We start from the raw sequence: 21,219 nt of genomic DNA on the forward strand, positions 1-21,219 counted from the left end.
CCCACACTTCTTGTGATGCAGCCCAGCATGTTGCTGGGTCATGCTGAGATTCTCATCCACCAACACCCCCAAGTCCTTCTCCTCAGGGCTGCTCTCAATCCATTCTCCGCCTAGCCTGTATTTATGCTTGGGATTGCACCAACCCAGATGCAGGACCTTGCACTCAGCCTTGTTGGTCTTGATGAGGTTTGCACAGGCCCACCTCTCAGGCCTGTTCAGGTCCCTCTGGACAGCATCCCTTCCCTCCAGCATGTCAACCACACCACTCAGCTTGGGGTCATTGGAAAACTTGCTGAGGGTGCACTTAATCCCAATGTCCATGTCACCAACAAAGATGTTAAACAGTGCCAATCCCAATACTGACTCCTGAGGAATGCTGCTCATCAGTGGTCTCCACCTGGACATCAAACTGTTGACTGCAACTCTTTGAATACAACTATCCAACCAATTCCTTATCCTCCGAGTGGTCCATCTGTCAAATCCATGTCTCTCCAATTTAGAGACAAGGATGTCACCCAGGACACTGTCAAATTAGGAAACATGTCTTTACCAAGAGGGTGGTCACATGCTGGATGAGGCTTCCTGGCGAGGTGGTTGATGCCCCAAGCCTGTCAGCGTTGAAGAGGCATTTGGACAATGCCCTTAGCAACATGCTTTAACTGGTGGACAGCCCTGAAGTGGTCAGGCAATTGGACTAGATGATTGTTGTAGGTCACTTCCAACTGACATATTCTACTCTGTTCCAAGCACTGAGTATCTTGCCCTTGTGTCAAATAGAAATTGCTACCCTAGGAACTTTTCTTGCTTCATTTGACTCATTCAGAAAGGAAGTTATTTTGGTTTGAGATGTTTATCTAGTGTCAAACTAGTGTGATTCATGCTACTCATCCCAAAATTGTGCACTTTCCACCAGTAGGCAATGTACCAAAGAGTTTAATCTGTAAGTGTTTAGGATTCTTTAATGACATGCTTTCCATCTTCCTAGCTGGTATTTACTTTTTTTTTTTTCTTTTGGTTCCGGAAGAACTTGCATGTGTGTGTATGTATATGTGTGTGTATGCCTCTGTGTGTTTATATATTTTTTTAAATGTGCTGTAAAGTACTGAATCAAATTTCATAACAAGTTCTGTAAGCAGTACCTTGCTTTCTTTGGATCTCTTTGTAATCGTCAAGTCCAGGGGCTTCAGCCTTTTAACTTTTTTGTACTTTTATGGCAGAGTGATTTTTTTGCAAGAGATGAAAATGGAGATCACAGTCTGGTTTTGCACACTGAGAAGTGTAATTGTACCCCATCAAGCACTACTTCTGGAGTCCAAAATTTGTGTCCTGGGTGTACGCCTTATCAGCACCCCTGAGCATAGGCAGCATGCAAAGGAACTGCAGCGCACTAGGGCAGGTTTCGGTACTCACGACTTGAGCAGAGATGGGGGCTGGGACACAGGAAGCGAAGATAGATGAAGTTAAACCAGGAACTAGGAGCACACAGCAGTCCTAAAGCTGTCACTAGCAACAGGTGCCAGAGCAAAAAGCAGCACATTTGCCAGCAGGAGCTGGTGAGCCTTTTAAGGTAAGAAAGATGAGTGGGTTTGGGGAGTGGAATGTGAAAAGCAGCAACCAGAAAAGTAGGGTTTTGGTGGGCAAAGAGAACTGCTTCCTGACCCAGCATGAGTGAGTTGATAGTGCTCAGCATTTGCTTCGTAGTCTGCTCTTTGGCCATAGTTGCTGCTCTTGTGTTTGAGGCCCTAAAGAACCACATTTTCAGATCAACCCGCATGACTGTGCTAAGTCTGGTAGCCCTATATTTGTGCTGTAGTGGATGCTTTCAAGGGGAAAAATGGGACAAACTAAAGGGTTGAGACGCTACCGTGGCTGATATTCCTCATAGAGGGTGTCTGGAGCCTTGAGTTGTGATTACACTCAGGTTACTCATGGTTCCCAAGATACACGGTGGGTGGCTTTGGAGAATAGGTGGTCAAGAACCATTTATAGCAGTATTCAAAATCCTGAACCACCTGCATTTGAGCTAGCTGCTCAGATCAGCTGCCCTGTTGAACAGCCCTGTCCTAGCTGGTTCTTGCAGCTATTTTATCATTAACAAAAATGAGCCAGAAACTTTTAAAAATCTTTGGCATAAGAGATGTTAATAAATTAGGAAGGGAAAAAGAAGAGGAAAGGTATTGCTAGATTGTGCTATGTTGCCCACATGAGCCTTCCTGCTTCCCCTGCTTCCATTTGCAATTAGCTGTATTCAGTTTGTCATGAGATTACTGTCAGTGTTCTGGAGTAGGACAGCTGCCCCCCACCCCCAGCACCTCTGAGGCAGCCTGGGGAAGATCTTCACAGTAAATCTGCCTTGGTCCCACATCCTCTCCCTTAGCTAACTATGTGGCTTTTGTTTAATAAAAGAAAGACTTGTCCCTGCTGTGGTCTTTCAGTTTCTGTTGTCTTTGCTCCCTGGTCTTACAGTGCTGGTTCTCTATGTAATCGGTAAGGGCAGCTTGAAACTGAACTGACCAGGGCACTGTACTGAACTGGAAGGTTATTAACAGCTTTCTGTGTCGCACAGTTAATTACTTGTTCAGCAAAAACATTTTGCTTGCACAAAAAGCAACTGTCCTGGGCACCTGGGGCCAGTTTGTAGGCTCCCCTATGGTTGTGGGATTGAGAGGTTAGTGCTGTTGAGAAGTTCATAGCAAAAGCATACTGTTAAACGAGGATCCACCACCAAGCAGTCCTCTTCCTTCCTGGTGGCCTGTTCACAGGTTTACGTGGTGTTTGCAGTGATGTGAAACAGGGCTCAGCAGCACAGTCTTTGCTGTGCATTCCGTTCAGCCTTTCTGGCCAAGTGACAAGCAGCTTTGGGCGACAGAACAATTTGGGGCTCCTCAAGGCCACAAGCGGTGTTGGTGGGACGTTAGAGCTCTGCTGAGAATGATTGCTCTGTTTTGTGGTGTAGGGGCAAGCCAGCCATGTAATAATCTTTCTTCTGTCTCTCATTTTGTAGAAAACGTGTGGTTTGGGAGGGGTTTTTTCATCACCTCTTTTCACTGTCCCCTTGAAAATGAAATGCAGGAGGTTTAGTTTTTACATTACTTTTCTGTAACTTCCTCTTCCTGGGTCTATCACTTCCTCCAGGCCTCTTTGGACAGCCTGTGCAAGCTGCACCACCGCAGCTGCAGCCTTTGCAGCCCTGCATACGTAATGATTTTGGCTCTATTTCCCCTTTTTACCATTTGACACACACAAACACAACACGGCATACTGTACCAGCACCGTCAGACCAGAGTACAGCTTTGCTCTGAACCTTCTCTAGCACGCTAGGCAGTGATGAAAAGGTTGGAAAACAGACAAGAGACTTGAGGAGTCCAACCTCAGGTAAATAAGCATTGCATCATGGTGGCAGAGCAAGCCACGGCTCCTGGTGGTGTGCCATGACAGTGCTTAACAGCAGGGAACAGTCTCCCACAGCACAGAGCATTAATGTATGTGGGAAAAGCAGAACCAGGCATTTGGATGCTGGCACTAATTTGCATTAAAATAAGGTGTGCATTTTAACCACGGAGTCAGCCTGAATGAAGACTGTGGTTTACACTTAAAACGCCTGTGTTTTGCTGAAAGTGGTGCTGGGGCTCACGAGCAGCAATTTTGGGGTGCCCTGTGCTGTATGAATGACAGAGAGATCAGCAGGGCAGATGGCCTCCAAGGGTCCCTTTCCAGCCCTGGTTTTACCATGACTGCTGTGGTCTGACATGCCGATGGCTGTGAGCCAGCAGTGCCCGCAGGCTGGGCTCTGGTTGATGGCGTGTCCTCCTTGTGCAGATGTGGAGAGCAGTCGTGGGACATGACATGTCAGTGAAGGTTGAGGCTCAGGGAGACGACTGGGACACTGACCCCGATTTTGTGGTGAGTGTCTGATGTGGTAATCCATAACGGGGGGGGGGGGGGGGGGGGGTGGTGTGAAGGTTTCACTGGCTCTAGGCATATGCTGGTCACCTGGTCCAGGGCTGGGGGTGAGGCACAGCATACCACCAATGCCTCACAGGTACTGTCAGGTCATCTAAACTGTTTCCGACCCTTATCTATGTTTAGTATCCAGAACTTCCTACATCAGTGCACCACACATCTGACTACAAGTAGTATCACTTAAGGGGTAGAGAATATTTAGTTTCTTTTAAACCTACTCCCTGGTAACTTCACTGAGCCCTCCCCACAAGTTATGTTACAAGAAATAGCAAAAGCTTACATTTTCTCCTTCCCACACTGTTGGTAATTGTACAGGATTCCAGCATTGCCCTCATTTATCTTTCTTCTAAATGGAAAAATCTTAGTCTGTTTATGGTCACCTTGTACAGATGCAGCTACATGCCTCTGAATAGCCTCATTTTCTATCTAGTCCAATTCTCTAGGTGAGATAGTAAGAGAATAGAAGGGCTCAGCCAGTGGGAACCCCATGCGTTCATACAGTGTCATGATTTTCATTTTCTGTTTGATTCTCTATTCCTTTCCTAGTAAGTCACTCACTTCAGCTTTTTGGCCCATTCTGTATTTGCTACTCTTCTACATAATTGCACATAATTCCAAATTTCCTACTCCTTCCTGAATGGTACATATTTTGGAACCATCGTTGTGCAGACATAATTAGGATTTTCCCCCTCCCCCCTCCCCCCCATATGCTTTAATGTTGTACTTATTAACACTAACCTTCATGTACAATTTTGTCATCCACTGATTCGGCATCACAACATTTTTCTGCACTGCTTTGTTTCCTGTGGTTGGTTAATCTAAACAGTCCTTTACTATCTCAAGACATTCTTCATACCCTTTTCCTAAAGCTCTTAGGAGCGTACAGCACAGCCAAGTCCTGTCCTCCTGACGCCAAGGAGTGTCAGCCGCGATTTACAGCCGCAGGTCTCTCAGCTCTGTTGGGATTTTGGTTTCCTTTCCAAGGTAGTTTCTTGACAGACACTCTTCTGTTGTGCAAGAGTCCTGTGTTTCTGAAGTTCAGTCTTGCCTAGTTATTTCCAATAAGAAATTCTACTTTGGGACAGAAAAGTGTGTCCCCTCCTCAAAGTTCCCAATTATTCATGTTTTACAAAATTTTATGCTGTCAAAATTCTTTTATTTTACTTCATTTGTTCTATTTGTGGAAGCATTTAAAATAAGCCTGAATGGAGTAAGACTATTATTTTTTTTTAATCTATTTCGTATATACATACTTTTAGCTTTACCTTATATTAGGAAAGTCTTTGTTGATGCTTCAATTTATCAAATACTCATCCAGGCCTTCTGAGAAGACCGAACAAGTGCTGTTGTAACACAGCTGAGGCAGAACAGCTGGCCTTGACTCAAACCTTCCCTTCAGCATCTTTCCACTATTTTTCCTCAACTATTTCCAGAGAAGTTTTGTTTGGCTAGCTTCTCCCTGAGGAAAAGGGCCGGGGCCACCCATGGCCCCACTGGTGGCTGGGGACCGAGGGCCTGAGCCCTATTCCCCGGGGACGGCTGCTGACGGCTGTGCTTGGCTCTGCAGAACGACATCTCCGAGAAGGAGCAGCGCTGGGGAGCCAAAACCATCGAGGGCTCCGGACGTGCCGAGCACATCGAGTGAGTGTGGGGCACGGGGGCGGCGGGCCCGGAAAGCAGCGGGGTGGCGGGGGAGCAGCAGCCTCAGCCAGGTGAGGAGCTCCTCGGGGCTGCAGCCTGCCGGCCCAGGCTCTGCCTGCTGCATCCAGGCTCTTGGTTTGGGGTGCTGGTGTCGCCCCAGAGCAGGGCTCACAGGCCACCTGCGGTGGTGCCGGGCGTCAGCTTTCAGCTGCCTCCAGACAGTGGCTGTCCCTAAAGACTTCCCCGCTCCTTCCCTGGCCAAGCTGACCCCATCCAGCAGCTCCTCCGGGATGCCCCAGCACTGCCCTGCACAGTGTGGCTAGTGCAGCACACAGAAAAGGAAGCCTTGGGCTCCTTCTGAAGACAGAGTGTAGCCCTGAATGGGGGCTGGGTGCACACGCAGACCCTGCCACCCTGGGTCCATCACCAGCCCCCAGGGTAGCATCATCTCCTGCCACAGCGCAGTGGCTGCATGTGTGTGGCCACAGTGGGTTTATATCCTGCTCTGTGCTGGGTTCTGGCTGGGACAGGGGCACAGGGGTGCTCCAGCTGGCTGCATGGGTCCACAAAATCCCACAGTGACCTGCCCTGACTCTCTCTGCCTCACCAGCATCCACCAGCTGAGGAACAAGGTGTCGGAGGAACATGAGGTCATCAAGAAGAAGGAGCTGGAGACGGGCCCCAAGGCCTCCTATGGCTATGGGGGCAAGTTTGGAACAGAGCGGGACCGAATGGATAAGGTAACAGTTGTAGAGGGCTTCCTTGGGCCACAGTGGAAAAGTCTTTTTCTCATAAAGAAAGAGCATCCCTGTTTTCTTGCCTGACCCTGAAGGGAGAGAATGGAGAGCTGGCACGGCTGTGCAGATTCACACATGTCTAAGTAGCCCATACTCTGGTCTCCAGGATTTGTCTGAACCCATTTGTATAATTTGTCTCTACAACTTCCTTGCAACACTCCCTTAGCGGTGAAGAAGGACTTTCTGTGGTTTGTTTCAAAACGGCTGCATAACAATTAAATTACGTGCCTCCCTACTTGTACTTGGAGAGCTAATGAATAATAATTCCTTCCTCACATTCTCCATTGCAGACGTCTGCTATATCTCCCCCAGGATGAAGCCCTAGCTCATACTCGCTGTTCTCACATCAAATCTGTTTTATGTTTTCTGATAACCATCAACACGCTTCTTCCTGTACATTTCATCTGGACCAAGACACAGCATTTAATACTTCTTTTTTTTTCCAAAGGGAGATGATAAGATTGCAGTAGTATTCAATTTGTGGGGTCACTGTGGGCGTGCGTGATACCAGGATGACAGAGCAGGAAACAAACGTTTCTTGGAAGCCAAAATGGAGCAGCCATGCTCAAACCCTTCTGCCAGAGCAGAGTGAGGATGTCTTTGAGCAGCTCCTCGGCCTTTGTCCAGTTGCACCAGGATGTTGTAAGCATTTAGCCTCTGGCCCATCTCCTGAGGAGTGTGTGCAATTCTTGGCCACAGCACCTCCAGCAGAGTGCAGTGGGACCCTGGCTGGGCCTGTGCTAGGCATAAAGGGTGATCCCAGTCAGGTGTGCTGACCCTCACCCTCAGACACAGAAAAGAGGGAGCAGGTGCCAGACCTGCTGCCTGCGGGTTTCCAGCTGTGCATGCCTATCCACACTTTTCTCCTCAGTTTCCCCATGTGGTTATTCACCACACCACTGGCATTTGGGAGCAGCAGGTATTCAGCATCCCATGGATTGCACGATGAGCTGGCAGTGGGAGTCTGTGTGGGATGGCTGCCCTTGAAGCTACATCACAGGTTTCAGAGCAGAGCTGGTACTGGCAAAGGCCTTGTGGAGGGCATCGCTGCCACCAGCACAGTCAGTTTGGACCTGTCACCTCATGACTACCAGTATCTCGTCAGTGGGGCAGAACAACTGTGTGGCGCCTATGTCTCTGTCCACCCTGCCAGTCTGACCGTGGGTGCTCATGTCATGCTCTCTCTCTTCTCAGTGCGCAGTGGGCCACGAGTACGTTGCTGATGTTGGGAAGCACTCCTCGCAGACGGATGCAGCCCAGGGCTTTGGGGGCAAGTATGGAGTCCAGCGGGACCGAGCTGACAAGGTGTGTTGGACAGGGCAGCTGAAATGCGTACTTGCCGCCTGTGCTCGGTGCTGCCCCTGAAACACTGTGCTACATTTAGGATTGTGGCCGCAGTTTTCAAAGTGCTGGTGGTTGCAGGTCTCTGCATGCCATGCACCGTGGTCTCCACTGGAACACAAAGCTCACTCCTGTGTGCAGGACAATGACTGATGACGATTTGCAGGGCACTTGTGGAGATTAACTCCTTGCTGTGCATTAATGTGCTTCCACTGTCCTATACGGGCAACACTGTGTTTGTCTTGGGGGCTGTGGGTGGTGTTTTTCATCTCCAGATCCCTAAGCTGTGGCAGAACTGGACGGGGACAGCAGGATGCTGTCCCTCCTGTGCACATACAGGTGTCCAACGCTGCCCAGCTGCCTTGTCTGCTGAAGTGAGGTCAGGATTGTGGCCTTCTTACCTGGAGTGCATGGACACTTGTGAGGGGCTGTCCCTGGACACACTGCCGCATGGACAGCAGGGGTGGTGTGAGAGGCTGAGGAGTGGCCAGGCGTCTGCATGTTGCAGCACAAGACAGGGAGCAGGGTCCCAGCCCGGTCCCTGGAGGAGGGTGGGTGAGACCCAGCTTAGCCCTCAGGATGACTGACATTCCTCCCCTTCTTGTTCCAGTCAGCACTGGGCTTTGAATACAAGGGTGAGGTGGAGAAACACTCATCCCAGAAAGGCAAGTCCATGGGCACGTGTGGCCCCTCGACATTTTGCCCAGCTTCTCTTCTGCTCCAAATATCCTGTGCTGTCTGCTGTGGCGCAGTCTCCTTTGTTATCCCCCACCTGTCACTTGCTTCATATACCTGTTCCCAGTCGGTCACCCTTGCCGGCCCCATTCCATGCTGTCCTGTCACCACCCTTCTCTTGTATGTTTGGCTTGTCTCTATGTTTTGCTTTGATGGAAACCATGTCATGGCTGAGCAGAGAAGACACCCCCACTCACCTCCCCAGTGGATGGCTGATTCTCCCTTTCCTCTACAAGTCCTTCTGAGCAACAGTTCCAGCAGGAATCCAAGCACTGTAGGACGTGAGAAGTCATTTCTGAAAAAGTGGCATTTAAGAAAGGGCACAACAACAAATAGGGAAACAAAAGCCTGTACAGCACCCAAACTTTTGCAGAATTCTGAAGATGACTCAGCCAAGCTTTGACATATACATACGAGCAGCTATATTCATTAAGAACTTCACAAGAACTGAAACTAAAGGTATTATAAGTATTCTGCAACCAAGAAAGGATGAGAGGGCAAGGGCTGTTACTGTTTCAGATAAATGTGAGGAGTACATTACCAAGAAAAGAAGAACTGAATCATGTTCATTTCAGAGGAAACTATAAAAGAAGGAAGATGTTTTGAGGTATTCTTGGTTGATCTTGAATGAACGAATCTCTTGCAGTTGTGCTACATTAACATATTCCGTTATAAGAGATTGTATACTAGGTTGTAGACATAGAAATTCATCGGGTTGTGTAAAACCACAGAAAATGCTCAAGACAAAATGAAAATGTTAGAAATAGGCTAAGGTGTTTGGATTGGTTTTCATAAAAATGGGTCCATACTGGAAACTCCAGCAACAAGATAACAGTCATAACATCTACATTTGCTGAAAACAACATCCTAAAAGGTCCATTTCATAATGGTAAATAGTAGTTTAATTGAGATAAGTTTAAGACATTTCTAGAACTTACAGATTCATCCTTAAGTAACTGAGCTTCTATGAAACAGAGACCCATTCTTGAATACAAAATGTTTTCATTAATATTTCTCTAGATCACAGTCTTCATAGATTGATAAGGTTAAATTTGTCGGAGATGCCCCAACTCATTCCTGTGAAATGCAGACCTGTAAGAACAGGAACAAAGAGAGGTAACTGATTTACTCCTGAAGGGCAGGGTTTGGAAACAGAGCTGGCAGACCAGGTTTCTGAAAGTGCCTCTATACAGCCAGAAGCTAGGATAGAGGCTGCAATTTCTTAGGACATCAGCCAATAATAACAAGCTAGTCCTTAGAGAGTAACTGAGCACAGTTGAAGTAGTTAATACATTATTAGTTTAGAAGATAGAAAAAGGGGAGGCATAAGGAAGATGTGCTGTGCCTCTATCACACAATGGTCGAGTGTGGCAGAGACAGCCTGGGGGAGAGATGGAGCATGTCTCCAGAAATGTGGGTTTCAGCCTTTGCTGCAGTATCGAAGAGTCAGTGGTTTCCTTGTAGAAGTTGAGATAACTTGGCTATTTCTTCTGTACTTTCAAGGGCTAAATATACTTGTTCACAGACCTTTTCAGAGACTGGCAGACCACAGGCTGAAATCCTTGCTCTGGAGATGTGTGAGTGGGTGGATGCCCAGGCTGTCAGTGCCCAAGTCTTGCCTTGGCTTTGCGTCCTTGGGTGGCTGAGCTCCCACTGCCTCCCCAGCTGCCCTTGGCTTTTCTTCCTTGCCCTCTCAGCCTGCTGTGTCTCCAGCTGATCATGGTGCTCAGGCTGTCTTGCTGCCATGACCCATGCTTGCCCTCGTCCTTAATGGCCCTCACGGTGCTCCCTGCCATCCACTCTGACTCCTCCAAATCCCTTGTTTCTACACGTGTTCCCCATCATCCCTGCTGCTCTTCCTCCTCCCTGTTTGCTCCTCCCCAGTGCTGCTCCCCATTTTACCTCCTGCCCTCACCAGCCCCATGCTCAGGGCAGCTTTTCTCTCCATGCACTATCCCAGATTACTCCAAAGGCTTTGGTGGCCGTTACGGTGTGGAGAGGGACAAGGTGGACAAAGCAGCAGTGGGATTTGACTACAAAAGCCAGGCAGAGAAGCATGACTCTCAGAAAGGTGAGCTGGGGGAGCCCGATGCAGCAGGCAGTGTCAGGACTGTTGGGACTGTGCCCACTGAGGCTGCAGGACACTGTGCTTGGTTTTTGCAGCCTGCTGCATGAATGGTGGAAAAGCTGCGGTAAGCTGTTGGGTGCCCAGTGCTTGCAGCAAAGAAATGGGTCAGGTGAACAAAGCCATTGCGTGGTGCCCGACTGCTGGAAAAAATTCAGGCTAAATGAAGAAAAGCAGCAGATTTCTATGGGCACAGGGATCTCCTGGGCAGTATGTCACCAAAGGAAGTGTAGGGGAAGCCCAGACAGGTGCTAACAGCAGGTGACATGTCCCAGGGGCAAGGCAGGGCTGTTGTTGCAGCCACCAGTGGGGAAATCTGGACTGGTTCCATGTCTTTCTCTAAGTCCTGGGCAGGGGAAACTATTGCCCCTGCTAGAACAGCCTGAGCTCACAGTGCTGCCACTTTTCTCTTTTCCCTCCCTTGTCTGTTGTCTTCCATGCCATGATCTGGATGCCTGTGGCTGAAGACTATTCTGTGGGCTTCGGTGGGAAGTTTGGGGTCCAGAGTGATCGTCAGGACAAGAGCGCTCACGGCTGGGACCATCAGGAGGAAGTGCAACCCCATGCATCTCAGACAGGTAGGGCAATACTACCAGAGCTGGCAGCACAATTTCCTTGGAGCACACACGTATGTAGAGCTGGTGGCTCATACTTGACAGAGATCGAGCTGCTGAAAACTGAATGTGTACAACATTGCAGAGCAGCTGGGACATTGTGAACTCCCAAAGTGCAAGGATAAATTGCCAGAGTAGGTGCATGCTTGGATCGCTGGGGGACATGGAATCCAAGTCCCTGAATCAGGCTTCCCAGACTATACTGTGCTTTCTCTGTGAGGTATGATCCTGATCATAAGCTCATTCGAAAGGTGAGCTCATGGGAATGAGGCAAAGCAGGTTCCAGGGATGGCCTGACTATAACTTCAGTGATTAAGGCCACATTGCACTCCAATGGCATGACTGGCTTCTCACGCCAGTGCCTTGGAAGCAGATTTGGCAGTGTACAGCACTGAACACCTGTGCACTTCGCTCAGAGGAATGAAGGAGTAGTCTTAAAAGTTACTGTCCAGAGCATTTTGCATGTATTATCTCTATTTAGTTCCATATGTGCTAGGTTAACAGTTGGACTTGGTGATCTTAAAGGTCTTTTCCGACCTAAACAGTTCTATGGTTCTAAGGTGCAGACAGAGCTAACGAATTTCCCTGTTCACAGCATACTGAAGTCAGAAGTGCACACAGAATATAAAATATTATAAAATAGCCCCATTTTTTCCATACAGACTATGCCAAGGGGTTTGGAGGCCGTTATGGGATCCAGAAGGACAGAGTAGATAAGGTAAGACCACATGCTGCAGCTTGCAATCGCTTCCTGCTAATCACTGCTCAGTGCACTGCTGCAAGTGAAGAGACTTCCCAGCTGGAGATGAGGTCCCACTGCTCTGTGCACAGCTATTGCAAGGGTGAGGGAAGTCGCCCAGTGTAAATACCAGAGGGTGCAGAGGAGTGCAGCCTGGGGACATCATAATGCAAGGAAGAAGAAGTTTTCTCCATTCTCGGCTGCTTTTGAATCATTGCACTCTCGGACTGAACAGTCATACACCTGCTTTCTCTTGGGGCAGGATTTAATAGCAGAGCCAGTGAGGAGCTTTCTAAGGGCATCAGGCTGTTCCCTCCTGGATATCTAGTACCATTTGAGATACTGGGAGTGTTCTGGCTGCTTGCCATCACTCCTACAGGCCCTTTGCGTACCAATACAGTCAGGATGAGCCATGATGGCTCCTTGGAGATGAAATTTTGTGAGAGTGCAGCCTTGTGAGAAGTCTGAGAGGCCACAGGCTACTGCACCATGCAGGCACTGTCTCTGACACAGGAGGGCTGCTGGACCAGACTGAAAGCCCATCTGGTGTCATGTCCCCAGCACTGACTGGTAGGTGGTGATCGTGCAGGGAGCAGTATGCATACAGAGTGATTCTTGCCTTGGGCTACCTCCAGTGAGAAGGTGGTGCCGCTGTGGCTGCAATTCCTCTAGCTGCTCTTACTCAAGGCATAAGGTTTGTTAGCAGCTGTCACACCCACACGTAAACAAGGTTTCCCAGAAGCTGACTGGAATCTTTGGTCTCTCAAGTAGCCAACTTGCAGATCTCCATGGTCTTTCCAGTATGTGATACAGATCTATGACCTCTCTGGTATATGGCTCCTCATCCTCCTATACTACTCCCCAGCCGGTATGGCTTTGTGCAGGAGTGACTGGCCCCATATCGCTCCCCCTTAACTACTGGTAAAATCTGGCCATTCCTCATGGCGCTGTCTGTAACTTGTCAGCTTCTCTGTTATTTGTTACCTTCCACAGGTTTTTTCTGTCCTGTCCAGGAGTTTCTTATGATCAGGTCAGTTAGCTAAATTTCAGGCCAGGGCATAGTCATCCACCTGCAAACCTTAACAAAACCCAGCAGGGTTGGGATTGGCAGGGATCAACCTTGCATGAGAAGAGCTCATCCAGTTTGCTGGTTCAAGTTTTCTGTCTGGGCTGAAACCAGGCAAAGGTTCTCCTGCAGTCAAAATGACGCAGACTGTCTCGGGCACTTGAATTAACATTGTGCTTTGGCAGGCTACTCTGCAAGCTTGTTCAGGAAGGGAGGTCTTGCTGGTGGATGATGATCTGCATGGATGGGGATACCCTAAAAGATGAGAATCCTGGGTGGTGGTGGGGCCTTGGGGCATTTGGAGAAGGAAGCAAGGGTACCTTCCCTGAACCATACTTTTTCTGTTGTTGGGCACAGTGGTTGTGCCTGGAATGCTACCAACATCACCACACTCAGGAGCTGGAGGAAGGAGACGATGACCTTTCTGCAGGGCTCTAAGCCAAGGAAGGACATAAACGCATACCCGTAACAATTGAGCATGCTCTTTTTCATGCTGCATGTGTAGGCTGAGCCGGTAGCAGAGTGGGAATGGCATCCTGCCTGCAGAAGAGATTAGCATGGTCTATGTATTTAACAACAGCAAATGGAGGTGCATTGTCAAAAGGCAAGGCATCATGTATGTGGCAGAAAAAAGCATGCAAGATCAGATGAGCGCTTGTGCAAAAGTCAGGGCTGTGAGTCATTTTAGAAGCAGGTTGCAGAGAGGGGATATGCAGTTCTTGAACAGCTCAAAGTGGAACATGAATTTATTCATTTTGAGAGTATTGAAGCATAATCAAAGACAGTAAAAAGAAGTATATTTTGGCAAGTACTGAAGCTCCTGATTGCCTAGTTTTCAGGCACTGCAGTAGTGCTGAATTCACTGCTCCAGAGTAGAGCATAATATACCACTTAAGGCAATCTTAACTCCCCTTTGACAAAGTTTTGAATACTAAGTGTAGGATTCAGCTCTCACACTAAGACTCCTGAATTTAAATACTGTCATATAAACAACGTGTCCTTTTGTGTAGACCTGGTTCTGACTGCCTGCTCAGGTGTTTTCTTTAAGGAGAGAACTAACTTTCTGGGCAACGCTGACTGTAGTAGGAGCTCGGCCACCCCAGCCCATTGGTGACACCTGCAGGTGGAGCCCTACATACAGCTGCATTAGTCTGACAGATGATCCTACCTGCAGTTTCCTTTTTGTATGAAGTAGTTGCCTCATTAAAGTAGATAAACCCTCTGTATGTCACTTTCTTTTTGCTGCAATCATCTCATCGATGCTATTACCGGTTTAGCCATCTCTTCACATCTCATAAAGCCAGCGATAGCTTAGACGTTCACGCATATTTTCACTTCGATGTTTTCCAGCCAATGCTGCCGTACACATGTACTGCAGGCAACGACCTGCTGAAGGGATGCACGTTTTTCACGGTTAGGCAGCTGCAGCTGCGCATCCAATAGGGAAGTGCTTCCATGCATCATGCCACTGTGAGTGCACGGGCATGATGGTTGCAGGGACTGCAACTGCAGTGTCCAGTCCTTAGGGCAGGTTTGTGGGAGCTGGAACAGATTTCAGCTGGAGGAAAACTAAGAGGTGCTCTGTAAGCTGGAACAGATTTCAGCTGAAGGAAAATTTTCTGAGTTGAGAATGGGAACGGACATTGCTTGGGATCTCATTCAAAGGGATTGAGGGGATCTGATGCCTTTTCTCCAGCAGGAAATCCCACAGAGAGACAAGGACCACACAGAGGCAGCCCCTGCCACCAATCATGCCCCTGAGTGCACCCGAGTGCACGGGACATTGGCTCTCTGGACCTCAGCAAGACTGCCAGGCATCCACTCAGCTTTTTACCATTACCAGTGAGCACTTCTGCCATGAATGCCCAGCCTTGCTGTCCCATGCAGCCATCATCTTGCCCCTGTGCAGCCTCTTTTGCTTGGCTCCATGCAACCTTTCCAGCCCTTGGGAGTGCCACCCGTCTAACAGGAGCAGCCCTTGCCTTTGGCTGGAGGGCAGCAGGCACTGCCACAATGCAGGGAAGCACCAGGAGAGCAGGGCTGCAGCCAGCAGCCTCCACAGGGCTGTGGCAGTTGTACAGAGGAGGACAGACACAGCTGGGAACAAAGCTTGCAGTCACCAGTAGACAAACCCAGCAGGAGACCTTGGCACTGTCCTTGCCTAACAAGCTGAACACCTCATTCGCTTCCTCTCACAGAGTGCCGCTGGCTTTAACGAGATGACAGCTCCCACCTCCTCCTACGAGAAAACAAGATCTCTGGAGGCAGGTGAGAAACTGATTACCAGCCCTGGGCCTGGTTGGAAGCTGTGGTCCCTCTATGGCAGCACACTGGCTGGCCTGTGCTGTGCTGGGATGTGGGTTTCACCTGAGGGACAGGAGAAGGTGGCTGGATTACAAGTTTCTCTGGGAGAGGCAGAGGACTAGGTTCCTCCTGGATGCTTGGGGTGGTGGAAGGGAGCCACTGGGCATGTGTGATCAACTGTCTTCTCCGCAGGAGCTTCCAGTGGCACCAGCAGCCTGCGGTCACGATTTGAAAACATGGCCAAGTCAGCAGAGGAGGAGAGCAGAAGGCAGGCAGAGGAAGAGAGGATGAGGCGGCAGGCTCGGGAGTACCAGGTGGCTCGGCGGAAGGTGAGCCGTGGCCATCTTGCCATGTCCTCCAAGGCCTGCAAACCGGACTTTTCCTCAGGGCCATGCAGCTCCGTGTCTATCCAATCTCTTCACAGTAACCTCTTGCCTAAACTGCCTCCCCGCAGCTGCCAGGGACTGCCACTGAACTTCACAGCTGTCACTGGATTTTCCCTTTTGGCACACAGATCAGGACGGGTCTGCACCCAGCCATGACCCCTTGTGCCTTCTGCCTCTAGTGCCTGGCAAGCACGGTGCAATCACACCTCCCCAGTACTGCCATCCCAGCAGACTGCAGTCAGGGTTTTCCAAACTGGAGGTTGCATCCAAACCCTCACGTTTACAAGACCTCCTTCTACATCGTGCTGTTTCTGCATTCAGTGCACCGCTAATGCTTCACTAATAAAGCACTCCCTGATAGATTCCCTCCTCACGGCTGCTTTCTGCAGACCCCATAGGCATTACAGGCCTGCTAGTGTCCAGTCCTTAGGGCAGGTTTGTGGGAGCTGGAACAGATTTCAGCTGGAGGAAAACTGAGAGGTGCTCTGTAAGCTGGAACAGATTTCAGCTGAAGGAAAATTTTCTGAGTTGAGAATGGGAATGGACATTGCTTGGGATCTCATTCAAAGGGATTGAGGGGATCTGATGCCTTTTCTCCAGCAGGAAATCCCACAGAGAGACAAGGACCACACAGAGGCAGCCCCTGCCACCAAGCCAACAAGGGTGCTCAAGAGTGCTGACCGAGACAGGGCTGTGTCACAAGCAGAACAGGTGCCAAAGTGGGCTGAGGAGATGCAGGAGGGGGAGCAGACGGAGGGCATTACACCTGGGAGGGGGCTGTGCTTTACGGGAAGCCCTGCAAGAAGAAGGGGAGCACAGCTGCAGTGTGGGAGAGGCTTTGGAAGGAGTGAGAGGGGAGATGTTGGGGTGGTGATGGGACATGCCTGCACAGCACCTTACACCATGAGCTGGGCTCTTGGAGTGGGTCAGTGCAGTGGCAGTACAGTGAGCTGTAGCTAAGTATGTGAAAGAGCTTTGAATAAATGAGCCATGAGCATCTTCACAGCAACCCCAGGTGCCAGTTCAGCACAGACCTAATGGCTGAGCTGTTTTCCCATTGTGCGGAGGATGATGCCCCATTTCTGTCATGGTGTCTCTAAAGGCACCTACAGTGGAGCTGGTTCCCTTGTGTTGGGCCTTGTGCGGTCACGGGAGAGCTGCTTGCAGTGGATGCTTTGCAGGTGACTTTGCTGGCACTTTCTCATTTCACAGCAGGAGGCAAAAAGGGAGGATGAGGAAACACCACCCACTTTGCCACCGAGGCCAGCAGACCTGGGTGAAGAACTCTGCAAGATCCCCAGCCAGGATCAGCCCATCTACAGTGAAAGTCTGGATGCTGGTGAAGACTATGAGGAGCTGCCAGAGCCCTCTGACTACTGTGACAGTACCAGTGGAGGTGCTGACTATGAGGAGCTGCCAGCACCCTTGGGAAAGCTGGATGCCATCTATGACCAGGGAGGAGATGGAGGTGAGGACTATGAGGAGATTCTTCCTGAGGAGCCCAGCCAGAGCCAGCCCCACCTAGGTGAGTACTGATGGAAAAGCCCATGTCCTGGGGAGCTTGTGTCTGTCCGCTCACCTCACTGAATGTATGGAATAGACTCCAGAGGGAATTTTTATCCTGAAGTCTACTGTGGCCATGGTAGCAGCCCATGATGATGGAGACTTGGTCATCTTCCACTCCCTTACCTGGCTCCAAGGTGCGAGATCAGCTGTATGGGATGCTGGGCCAGGTTGTTGGAGCAGAACTCCAGCAGGAGGACTGAGGGCTGCCGTGGGATCTAAAGAAGCTGGACCTGGACTGATGTTCTTGGTGCCTGTTTCCTGGCAAGTGACTGCTAGTGCTGCACTGAGGCTTGGGGATGCCCTCCTAATTCAGCCCAATTATTCTCTTAATTTGCTCAAATGGCTAGTGCTCATGGGACCTGGTCTGGTGGTGTCTCCTGGGTGTGAGGAGTGCAGGTTAGTCTTCCTCCAAGCACATAAGCAAACCTCATAGGCTGTTGTTGGTGATGTTTCTGTCGCAGCTTCATTGGTACTGGAGATGGTAAGTGGACAGGCTGGAGTTATGTCCAGCCTTTTTCTTGGGAGAGGAACATGAAGCATCAGGACCTCGCCTCCCTCGTCACAGAAGGGGAGGGAAGCCGTACCTCACTTTGAGCCATGGTACATCTCTCCCTGTTGGTAGGGTTTGGATGTGTGGTTCACCCCAAGGCTGACAACTGGGTGGAGGGTGGCACTGGCCACATCTATACAGCTGCTTTCAGCCTCTCTCTTATCTGCTTGTCCTGTCTTCTGCAGGGGAAACGGACAATGTTTATGAGGTCGAGGTGCCTGGGACCTGTGCAGTGGCTCTCTACGATTACCAGGGAGGTGGGTCTGCCATCCAGGCTGTGGGGAGAGGCACTGGGAGCTGGCCAGGGTGGTGTGACAGGGAGGTGGTAGCTTACACTATCAGTAGTGGTGAAAAGATTTCAACTTGGTGGTTTAAATTTCTTCCTCTTGGAAAGCAGAATGAAACCTGACTCAGATGAAACAGAGAAGTTTCATCTTTCATCTGTAAAGTCTTGCTCTTTCTCTGCCTTATCTGTGCTGTTTGATGGGGGTTAGGTGAGATGAAGTCTGAGGATTACCTGAATGCTTGTTCTATATTCTCCTCCTGGCAGAAGGGAGAGGAGAGACATAAAAACAGCTCTCTCTGCGGTTATCTTCTTTGCATTGTGACTATCTTTTCTTAAATCTTTTGCAGATGGAGATGATGAGATTTCTTTTGACCCTGATGACACAATCACACACATTGAGATGGTAGACGAAGGCTGGTGGCGGGGGCAGTGTCATGGCAAAGTAGGCCTCTTTCCAGCAAATTACGTGAAGCTTCTTCAGTGAAACCAGAATTGTTCAAGCTGCTTCCTTCCAAACTTCTGCCTCTCTCTGCTTCAGCTTTTTACATGTTATTAGCTTAATTTGGCTTGGCATGTCTACATGCAAGAAATACCAAGGAACAAACTGGCAGTGTCTGAAAGAATGTTTTGGCCTGTGCAGAAGAGGACTTTGGCCTGGGACGAAGAGTTCCCATCCATGTCCAGATGGGAAAGGTGGGATTGTTTAAGAGCATGTGAGTACGATACAAGACGTCTTTTCTACCTAGGCTGTCCCGCATGTCAACCATCAAGTTTGCAGGAGAAGTGTGTCCATTCCAGTTCCCAACAGGGCAATTCACAGAAAAGAAACACCAGCTCTGATCAGGTCAAGGCAGAAGGGACATGACCTGTGGGACCTGCTTAAGCTGCTGTGGCCCTGGATGTCATCCTACCCAGGGATCGAGGAAAAGAGCACTGTGAAGGCCAAACTTGCCTTTGTTCCCAGGAAGGGTTTCCACCTGCAGGATGGATGAACTGTGTTTGCAGCATGGGGTAGAGAAACACAAACCTGGTCTATCAGGGCTGGGCACTGGGAACATTTGACCACCACAGTGAACGCTGCTGACTTTCCCTGGACGCAGACACGAGCTTGGCTGAAGTGAGCTGTTCCATTAAACCAGAGAAGTGTGAGCTGGCTCAATGAAAATGTAGGATGATCCTGCTAAGATAGGAGATTACTCGCTTGTTTTTCCTCTGTGTGCCCAGAATGCTGTTGGGAGATGTGTTGTTTCTGGGGTAAACCTTGAAAAAGTAAGTGTAAAAATTAGATTACTTTCTGAGAAAAATGGTTCTGGAAAATCTTTCTTGGAGCAAGAGAAAAATACTACAAGGCTTCACTTTTAGTGTGAAAAGTGTGTTAATAACCATCTTGTTCTTCATCCAGACAGTGCATCAGAGGAATGTTCTGCTAGGGAAATCCTTTCAATCTATCAAACAAATCAGAATAAGTGCTGCTTGATACAGGCAGTAGAATATTTTTAAGAGAGCTCCATTTTTCCTGTTAACTGCTCTGACAGTATAAATAAGCATACACATGCAGGTGGGGTGGGAAGAGCAGTCCCACAGCTCACCTCTAGCCTAAGGGCTCGTGCACTTTGCAGTCAGTGCCAAAGGTAGGTTCCCCCATCCAGTATTTGGCTCAGCCTCTGCTCTCTGCCGGTGGGTGGTTTGAGCCCAGTGCTGAAGTCAGACCTCGCCAGCATGGTAGTAAAATAGTTAATGCCTCATAGGCCTTTGTAAGACTCACAAATTAAATATTTGCAGGTAATGGTCTCACCAGTTTAATTAACAAAGGAGTGAATTATTTGTTAAAGGGTATGCTGGCTAGATCCTCTTTATCTGAAGAATGAATGCTATTGTTATTTCCAATAGCCTGCTTATCTGACACAGTTTGGTGAAGAATGAGTTGCATAACCTGAAGGTATACAAGCTGTGTAACTGCCCCATTTGGGCAGAGCTCGTGTCAGCAGTGTCTGTCACTGCTGCGCTGTGCTCTCCCTCATAGCTGTAGTAATAAACTCCTTCTGTTCTGGCCTGACTAAAATTGTATCCTAGTTATTCTGTGACAGCACATCCCCTGTGTCTGCTATAGGCTCAGTTCCTTGCACAGTGAAAAGGGCCCTTGATTCTAGCCCTGCGTCATCACAGTTGTGGGGAAAAGGCTGAGCAGGTGGGAAAGCAGGACAAGAGGAAATATTTTATTTGTAATGTTTAAAGCAGTTTTCAGTCATAATCCAACGCAAACTGCAGCCCTCCTTTGAACCAGCATATTCCATGCTCAATGTGCCGCTGTGGGAGTTGGTTGTTGTTCCTTTGTGGTATGCAAGTACCATCACAACAGGAATAAACTGGGGACATGCTGGGTGGCACAGAATGTGAGAAGCTGTGGGCGCACACCCCAGTGCAGTGCCAGCTGCCAGCAGCAGAGGTGCAGGGGGTCCCACTGTGACACCTCAGAGTTCAGTGCAGCTCAAGGCTGGTCCTGAACCATCCTGTGCTTGAACAACACTGTACTGCCTGGAAGGTAGTACAGCATCCCTGTTCAGTGTTTGATACTGAGAAAAATCACAGTCTGTCAATCATGGGAAAGACACATTGTGATTCAGGTTTGAAATTGTCAATTTTAATGTAAATTTTCTGGAGGTTTTTGGTTTGGGTTTTTCATTCACTGGTTTTGGTGGGGGGTTTTTTCTCTGAAATAACTTCCTCAATATTTTTTCTTCATGCAGTTCACCCTTTATTTCCTGATGTTCCTTTCCAGGGGGCTCTCCTGAATGGGCCTCATTGCAGCACACTCTCTTACATGTCCTAGTGACACTCGGAACTAGGGATGTTTCAATAATTCTTTTACAATCAAGAAGGGTGTAAAGCAAGTAAAGCTGGATGAGAGGTTGCAACCTGTTTGGGTAGGAGCAACAGGCCATCCCAACACATGTGTTACAGGAACACTTTTTCCCCTGAAGAGTAAAACCAGTGTGTGTTGTGCACTAAGAAGAACTGGCAAACCACTCCCAATAAACTGTGCACCTCATAGGCCAATTTTTTTGACTCTCCACTAGTTTTTTTGGGGAACAGACTGGATTTTGCT

At 49.0% G+C, this 21,219-nt stretch overlaps 1 protein-coding gene across 5 annotated transcripts; it reads left to right on the forward strand.

Annotated features, from left to right (window-relative positions):
• The first annotated feature begins 1,424 nt into the window (after positions 1 to 1,424).
• HCLS1 (hematopoietic cell-specific Lyn substrate 1) lies at positions 1,425 to 20,169 on the forward strand. 5 transcript variants are annotated; one of them, XM_037389774.1, is made up of 16 exons: positions 1,425 to 1,567; positions 3,820 to 3,903; positions 5,531 to 5,604; positions 6,215 to 6,344; positions 7,596 to 7,706; positions 8,353 to 8,407; positions 10,438 to 10,548; positions 11,070 to 11,180; positions 11,879 to 11,934; positions 15,220 to 15,289; positions 15,518 to 15,654; positions 16,312 to 16,422; positions 16,927 to 17,236; positions 18,013 to 18,084; positions 18,461 to 19,382; positions 19,413 to 20,169. In XM_037389774.1, the coding sequence occupies exons 2-15, from the start codon at positions 3,820 to 3,822 to the stop codon at positions 18,595 to 18,597; spliced, it is 1,569 nt and encodes a 522-aa protein (XP_037245671.1). In that variant the 5' UTR covers positions 1,425 to 1,567; the 3' UTR covers positions 18,598 to 19,382; positions 19,413 to 20,169. The 5 variants fall into 5 exon arrangements, with proteins under 5 accessions (XP_037245671.1, XP_037245667.1, XP_037245670.1 ...); XM_037389770.1 differs by having other exon boundaries at positions 1,426 to 1,567; positions 16,924 to 17,236; XM_037389773.1 differs by having other exon boundaries at positions 1,426 to 1,567; positions 16,315 to 16,422; positions 16,924 to 17,236.
• Positions 20,170 to 21,219: the final 1,050 nt, after the last annotated feature.

Source organism: Falco rusticolus, chromosome 5 (genome assembly GCF_015220075.1).
Source record: "Falco rusticolus isolate bFalRus1 chromosome 5, bFalRus1.pri, whole genome shotgun sequence".
In the NCBI taxonomy this organism is placed as follows: domain Eukaryota; kingdom Metazoa; phylum Chordata; class Aves; order Falconiformes; family Falconidae; genus Falco; species Falco rusticolus.

What these genes read in the sequence shown, in the direction of transcription:
- HCLS1 (XM_037389770.1), top strand. Translation starts at nt 3,820, where the DNA reads ATGTGGAGAGCAGTCGTGGGACATGACATGTCAGTGAAGGTTGAGGCT. An exon ending in AGCGGGACCGAGCTGACAAG is followed by an intron (nt 7,707 to 8,352) that starts GTGTGTTGGACA and finishes TTCTTGTTCCAG; the next exon opens with TCAGCACTGGGCTTTGAATA. An exon ending in ACCCCATGCATCTCAGACAG is followed by an intron (nt 11,181 to 11,878) that starts GTAGGGCAATAC and finishes TTTTCCATACAG; the next exon opens with ACTATGCCAAGGGGTTTGGA.